The sequence below is a fragment of the Cornus florida genome, unplaced genomic scaffold (genome assembly GCF_030987335.1).
Source record: "Cornus florida cultivar Cherokee Brave unplaced genomic scaffold, ASM3098733v1 CherokeeBrave_3.0.0_Hap2_Chr09, whole genome shotgun sequence".
Classification (NCBI taxonomy): Eukaryota; Viridiplantae; Streptophyta; class Magnoliopsida; order Cornales; family Cornaceae; genus Cornus; species Cornus florida.
In genome coordinates this window covers 51,092,916-51,100,313 of record NW_026775579.1, presented here as the reverse complement: position 1 = coordinate 51,100,313, position 7,398 = coordinate 51,092,916, and the positions used below count along the sequence as shown (strand labels likewise).

The following is a 7,398-nucleotide window of genomic DNA, read 5'->3' as shown; positions in this document are numbered from 1 at the left end:
TACCACGGAAAGAGCTAATCAGCAATTAGCACAGCTAATGTGAAGAGGAGTTCCTAATGTCACTGGACCTTATTACAATGTGAAAGCACTATTTGAAATGTAATAGTCCTTCAAAACATTCAGGTTCTACCTTCTAAATGTTTTGTCTACGATGGAAAACAACATTATTTGCAGTATATTTACTTGTTAGTTGCTAAAATGGTAAAAGCTGAGAATGCATATTCGAGTCGAACGCAACCATTTTGTGCAAATAATTGCAACAAATAATTATGTACCGAGGTTAAAAGAGGATTGCTGAACATACACCTAGTTCAAGAGAAAAAAATAGCTTTTATGGCTTTCACACACCGTTCCCCATCACCCGATTCAGAGCAAAACATACCAAGCTGGTGTTCTGCCGTTTGCACGGATGATTAAGCTTCGACAGAAATAGGATCCAAAATCACAAAACCTGTATGCTCAACTTGTCCCAAACAACATCCACATATGTGTAATATATGTTTACACACACACACACAGGAAACAAAACAATCTTTTTTTATTTCCAAGTTGACACTTCTTGTAGTTGAAATTTTGATCATTTCAAGATAAACTTTTTCTGTGCTATCTTAAACTCACAGAAGTATAATCAAGTTTGACACAGAGGCTCATAGTATGAGACCTTTGTCCAAAAATGTCTAACTAGTAACGACATTCTCTACCAATACGGCGAAATGTATAACAACATTCTATAATATATCAAAGATTGAGTTAAAATTTCCTTGATCAAGAAGTAATACGGTTTATTTAGTAAAAAAAAAAAAAAATGTAATACGGTTTATATTAAAAGATGGGTAATGCCAATAAGTTCCGTCAAAGATTGCAGTATATACTATATACAATAATAACTTCAATTAAGGTGGAATACAACACCAATCCATCGATGGTACACTAAAGCTTTTAATTATAAAAACTAAAATTGAGTACATAAATTTTGCCATACTTGGCTGGCATGCACAACCGGACCTAAAATTTGCACAAAATTTTTCAAGAACAAAAGATAAGCTGCTTAAAGTGAGAAAGAACTAGGGCAAAACCTTTTAATTCTTGTCGGAATTGTCTTGAGACGTGACAGTGGAAGGTGCAGCATCAACAAGCATCTTCACGACGTCTTTCATGCTAGGGCGCAAATTTGGCAGCTTGGTGGTGCAAAGCATAGCAACTTTCAACACTTCTATCATGTCATCTTGGACAAGATCAGACACCACTTTAGGGTCAAGAACTTTGAGAACATCTTCGCGGTTATTCAGATGAGCTGAAACCCAGTAAACTATGTCCTTTCCTTCTCCATAATCGTCTTCTACTGGTCTCCTACCAGTAACTAGTTCTAGCAGCACCACACCAAAACTATACACATCACTCTTTTCGGTGATGTTTAGAGTATAGGCCAGCTCTGCGGAAGAAAATCAAAAATGACAGGAAACAATTGCAGTTCAATAAGTCATTCGTTGAATAATCAATTGGTTAAGATTTGAACCTTAATCCATCAAACTGTAAATTTCAAATTTTCAAATACTATACTAAACAGATTTTCAAAAAAAAAAAAAAAAAGTAAATTCAGAAAGAAAGAAATGAGCAAGTCCATCCAGAAAAAAAAAAAATTAAAATTAAAATTAAAATTGTCATAAAAGGTGTTGTCCCAACCAACCACTGTCACAAAAAAAAAAAAAAAAAAAAAAAAAAAAAAAAAACCGAATTCTCACCATCATAAGCAACTAGCAATAATATTTCACACAGAGCACTTGAAAGTGGAAATGAGTATATTTTCTTTAAGAAAAGGAAAAAGAAGAAGCAAAACTCACCGGGTGCGATGTAACCATGAGTGCCAGCAAAACAGCTGGATTCAGACATCCTAGGGGACCCTCCTGTGATCTTAGCAACCCCAAAATCAGCAATTTTTGGTTCATTATCCTCATCAAGTAAAATGTTTGTTGATTTGATATCTCTGTGGAGAATAGGTGGGAAACAATCATGATGCAAATAAGCCAGTCCCTTTGCAGCTCCGAGAGCAATTCTGTGCCGCCGGTACCAATCCAATCCTGGTTGCCCTCCCTTGACTTCTTGCTGAAGTGCGTCGAAAAGGTTACCATTAGGCATGTACTCTAACACCAAGAAACTCGACGCTTCTTTCTTTAGACAGGCATAAAGCTTCAGTACATTTCTGTGCCTGATCTTCCCCAAAATCTCCATTTCTGCTGTCAAAACCTTTACCTCATTTCCCTTCCATATTTGCTTCACAGCCACTGTTCCACGGCCTTTCTTCAAATCCAACCGATAAACTTTACCTGTACCTCCGCTTCCAATCAATTTCTCCTCATCCAAGTTACATATTTCATCTGCATTGAACTCCACCGGGTGAAAAGACTCAAGCTTCCATTTCGGATCTTTTTCCATCTCCCCGTCCAGATCATTTTCTGCGCCTTCATTGAGTTTGAAGTTCCGGTAACTCACAAGCAATAAGCCACCTAGAATAACAACCAAGGCAGACAGTATGAGGGAGAACATAACTAGTTTACTTTCTATAAATCCTTTGTGACCATGCTCCCCTTCACAAACAGCCATCCCCAAATTCACCTGGGTTGTGGAACTTTTATCAATACATAGCCCCTTGTTTCCTGAAAATGCTCGGTCTCCTCCCGTAGTAAGAAGATCAGATGGAACTCGTCCCGATAGTTGGTTGTTCGACAAATCAATGGAACTTAGCTTCAATTTCTGTAAACTTTCTGGCACTGGACCAGTAAGTTTATTTCCCGAAAGATTCAGAGAATTCAGATTTCTCATATGCGAAAGGGTATCAGGGATATTACCACTTAAAGAATTCCGAGCAAGATTTATGTCCACCAGCCTAGCACATTCACCCAATTCTGCTGGTATTGATCCTGCAAATGAGTTATCATACAAATACAAAGAAGACAACTGCTGTAGAAGGCCGATTTCAGAAGGTATATTGCCGGAGAACTCATTATTACTCAACTGGAGCTTTTCTAACTGTGTCAGCTTTCCAATTTCTGGTGGAAGATTACTCGAAAACCGGTTGTTCAGCAATACCAACTGATTCAAGCTGGTGGAAACCCCAATATCTGGAGAAATCGTTCCGGTAAAATCATTGTCGCTAAGATCAACCATTTTTGCATAAGGCAGTGCCCAAAAGCTATCTGGGATTTTCCCGGACAGGCGGTTTTGACTGATCCTCAACCTCTCTAAGGACTTACAAGCGGCATAAGAATCCGGTAGCTCCCCATAAAATTTATTTTCCACAGCAAGCAAGAACCGCAACTTCCCACTCTCACACAAATATCTCGGAAAGGCACCAGAAAACTGATTCTCTGATATGTCTAAACTAGTCAACGGCGAAAACCGGCCAAAATTTTCTGGGAATTCTCCTGAAAAACTGTTCTGGAAGATGTGAAAGGCATCAAGATGACGCAAATCTCCGAATCCTGAAGGTATTTTTCCTGAGAAGTTGTTCAGAGACAGCTGAAAAACTTTTAGTTTCTTCAGATCACCGATCCCCGGAGGCAATTCCCCATGCATTTGATTCCTCGATATATCAATTTCCTCCAATTGAGTGAGCTTCGCAAGCCCTGGCGGAAGTTCTCCTGTCAAGTTGTTCTTATAGAGCTCGATTTTGTTGAGATTTTGCAATTTGGATATAGATTTGGGGAAATTGCCGGAGATCTTGTTCGCGGAAATATCCAGTGTCTGCAGTTCCTTGAGTTCGAATATCGATTCAGGGATTACACCTCTCAACCGCGAAGCACCCAGATTAAGAAATGTCAAGTTCTTCAGATTTCCAAGGCTCTCCGGGATTTCGCCCTCATCATAGTCATTGTCCGAAAGGTCTAATACAGTCAACCGAGTTAATTTTGCCACCCAGGTAGGAAATTTACCAGAAAAGGAGTTCGATGACACATCAATAATCTCCAAATTTGTCAGAGAAGAAAGATCAGGCAGGCTGCCATTCATATAGTTTCCGGTGAGATTCAAAACTCTGAGGCTGCTGCAATTGTTCAGCCGGGCCGGAAGATTCCCGGAAATCAAATTCGTCGTCACCGCCAGAGATGTGAGGCTCTGCAGAACAGAAATAGAAGCCGGTATCTCGCCAGCTATGGACTTATTGTCTATCAAAATTCCCGTGACTCGACCGGTGTTCGGATCACAAGTAATTCCAGCAAAGTGGCACGGAGACTCCGCATCTTTCCAGGAATCTAGATAATTCAAAGGGTCTTGGAGCTGGTTTTTGAACTCGAGAAGTGCCTTGATTTCGACCGTTGAGGACGTGGAAGGCGGGAAAAGGAAAAAGAAGCATAGGAGGAAGGTAGTCATCAGAATTTGGAGGGAGAGGAGTGGAGTTTTGGCCATTGTGAGAATTTCAGAGGGGCAAAATGATCATTTGACTATGGTAAACAGATGTAGAACTCCATTATTGCGTGGAATAGCTGAAAGACAAAGATTCAACAATCATATAACCACGTCAAAAAAAAGCTAGCGAGTGTATCAAATACTCCATAAGAGACAAATACTAAGCTGGCGTTACGACGTCAATCTGTTTTTAGTTGTGGATTGTTAAGAGTGACATCTCCCTTCTAAGCCACTCATTGTTTATCTTCTCCATATTTGTTTAATTTCCACTTGATCGCTATGTAATATATATATATATATATATATATATATAGACACACACACTGAACTCACACACAAACATTGACCAACATGACTACATGAGGAATCAAATTCTACTAGGATCTTCCACAATAGGATATTTTATTTTATTTTTTTTAAGGATATCACATCCCAAAAAAATATGCAAACAACATTCAGCAAGAAGGAAATTGCTATTAAAACAAACGTTTAAAGATCAAAATACAATTTTGAATTTAAGGGTAAATACTGTTCCTGAACCAAATATCACAATCAAAAGTTTATTTAGATTCTAAGTGATTCTTGTTATTTTCATAAGTCAAGTTGTGCCCCCACACCGGCGCGTCGCTCACCAAAGAGGCTTCATCTACAAATATTAGGGTTCATGGATGATCCTTTGAATTTGAATAATGTCAGTTAAAATACATGGAGATCCAACTATATAATAATTTCAAAGTTGCACACATCATATATCTTACAATATGAGAGAGAGCGTGAAAAAAGAACATTTATACTACTTAGTACAATTCTTAAATAAAATAAGTAAAAAAATCTGATTTTCTGTTTTTAAAATTTCCCCTAATTTTCTAAGCTTTTTCTGCAACTCAGAGAAGAATTAAGTGACAAAATTTCATAGAATATAAAAGAAAATAAACAGAGTAGTGAAACATTTAACAAATCATAAATAATAATTATTTTTATTTATATGAACCATCATTGAATATTCATTAACAAAAAAAACATGATTTCAGGAGATGTACTTGCTTTTTTGACTCGGAATCACTTCATGGGTTCTTTCTTTAAGTACTTAATTCTAAATTCAAACCTATTATATACACCGCAAAAACACAAAACATAAACTTCTTGCATAGCATTATATATGCATACACACACATATACACGACGAGTATGTGTTAACGAGTAAACAACACACACATATAGAAGTAAAGAAAATGTTCTAGAATTTTACCGGAAAATTTGAGGGATGCTGGAATCCGAACTTCAAAAGGTAGTTTCCTTCTATGTCTTTCTCCAATGTTTTCTTTCGGCTCTCTCTATCTTCACTCTGACACAAACCCAATTATCAAATTCTGTGAACCAAACAGAATTCGTGACTGCGGGAATTTTCTCGGGAGGTTGAATGAGTTTCCCGAGAAAATCTTTCCAAGTCTCCTCTGTTTTCAAAGCCACATGACACCTGAAGCTCCTTTCGAGGAAAAAGAAGCTGTTTGGATACTGAGAAAATATATCCACAAGTTATTTTAGTGGGAAGATAACAAGAAGGAGAAGCTGGAAAAATCTTACTTGGAGAAAACTAATGTGGGAAGCAAGAAAGAAAGGGAAAGGAAAAACAGAGAGAGAGAGAAGAATTTAAGGGATTACAGTAAATTTAAGTGGAGAATCTATAGATGTATATAAAGTTAATTTTCTAGAAGAGAAAATGACAAATGTTCATAAACAGCCTTGTTTTGAGTTTGGAGATAGAAACCTGTAAAACTGCCAAAAGGCATACACCATGGTTCTATTATTGTGTTGTGTCTGCGTCTGTGACAGAGACTAGATAAATATATATATATATATATATATACACACCCATATATATATGCGTGTGTGTGTGTGAATAATGCTAAAAAAAAAAAAAAAAAAAAAAAAAAAAAAAAAAAGAACAAAAAACAACAACAACAACTATTAAGCACAAAAAAAGAATAAGAAGAATTAACTATTGGTAAAAGAAGTAGATTATACTTGTGGGGTTCACATGATATCACGGGACATTGTTTTGGACTGATTTTTTTTTTATTCTTTCTCATAAAAAAAAATACTACTTTGGTTCTAAAATGTTTGTCCTTTTGTTCATTTAGGGATGTCCTATTTGAAAGTGAATGAAAAAATATTGTATAATTTTTTAAAATATTTTGAATTTGAAAAAGAAAAAAAAAAAAAAAAAAAATCTGACTAACAATATGAACTTATAAACTTAAAAGAAGTATGAGAATTTTGGTGGAGAAAGATTCATATAGATAAATTTATATTTATACTCTCACGTGATATCAGCTTGTCAATGTCTTTTGACCATTTTCTTAACCATTGCTTAGTTAATTATTATGCTAATCATAGTTGGCCCATTTTACACTCTTGTCAAGCAACATCACTTATCTTTTAATTTAAGGTTAAAGTGCGAAAAAAAAAAAAAAAAAAAAAAAAAAAAAAAAAAATGCCCTACATAAAAAATGCACAAGAAATACCTCAACTATTTTGAGCATCTCCAATAACTGTCTATTTTTTAATTTTTTTTGTAAATATGATATGTCATACTAGACTTATATAAAAAAATTACACTACTCATTTTTAGCTCGAACTATTGTTTTATACCTCATATGTAAAAATACATCTACCAAACAATTAACCACGGGTCATACCCAATTACTCTACATAACTTTTACAAACTTACTTGGTTCACATTGGTTGACCGATGAGAGAGAAGAGAGAGAAGTGTGAGTGGGAAAGATAAGGTGGGAGAGAAGAGAGAGAAGTGCGAGTGGGAAAGATAAGGTTGAAGCGTTGATGGAATGAAAAAGAGTGAGAAGACATAAAATATGCTGATAATATGTTAGTGTTGTACAAAATACACAATAATTTTACACATTAATGATGTAAAATATATCTTAACATACTGAAAAATAAAAAATAAAAAAGAAGAAGAAGTTTACACAAAAG

The 7,398-nt window shown here is 35.8% G+C and overlaps 1 protein-coding gene across 1 annotated transcript; it reads right to left on the bottom strand.

Annotated features, from left to right (window-relative positions):
* Window positions 1-793: 793 nt before the first annotated feature.
* LOC132273899 (receptor protein-tyrosine kinase CEPR2-like) lies at window positions 794-6,180 on the bottom strand. Its single transcript, XM_059775004.1, has 3 exons — window positions 5,651-6,180; window positions 1,842-4,478; window positions 794-1,432 (listed from the first exon to the last, which is right to left on the bottom strand). The coding sequence occupies exons 2-3, from the start codon at window positions 4,399-4,401 to the stop codon at window positions 1,080-1,082; spliced, it is 2,913 nt and encodes a 970-aa protein (XP_059630987.1). The 5' UTR covers window positions 4,402-4,478; window positions 5,651-6,180; the 3' UTR covers window positions 794-1,079.
* Window positions 6,181-7,398: the final 1,218 nt, after the last annotated feature.

Coding starts and splice junctions, on each gene's coding strand:
- LOC132273899 (XM_059775004.1), bottom strand. CDS start 4,401: ATGGCCAAAACTCCACTCCTCTCCCTCCAAATTCTGATGACTACCTTC. Junction 1,433..1,841: donor TCATGGTTACATCGCACCCG/GTGAGTTTTGCT, acceptor TTTCTTCCGCAG/AGCTGGCCTATACTCTAAAC.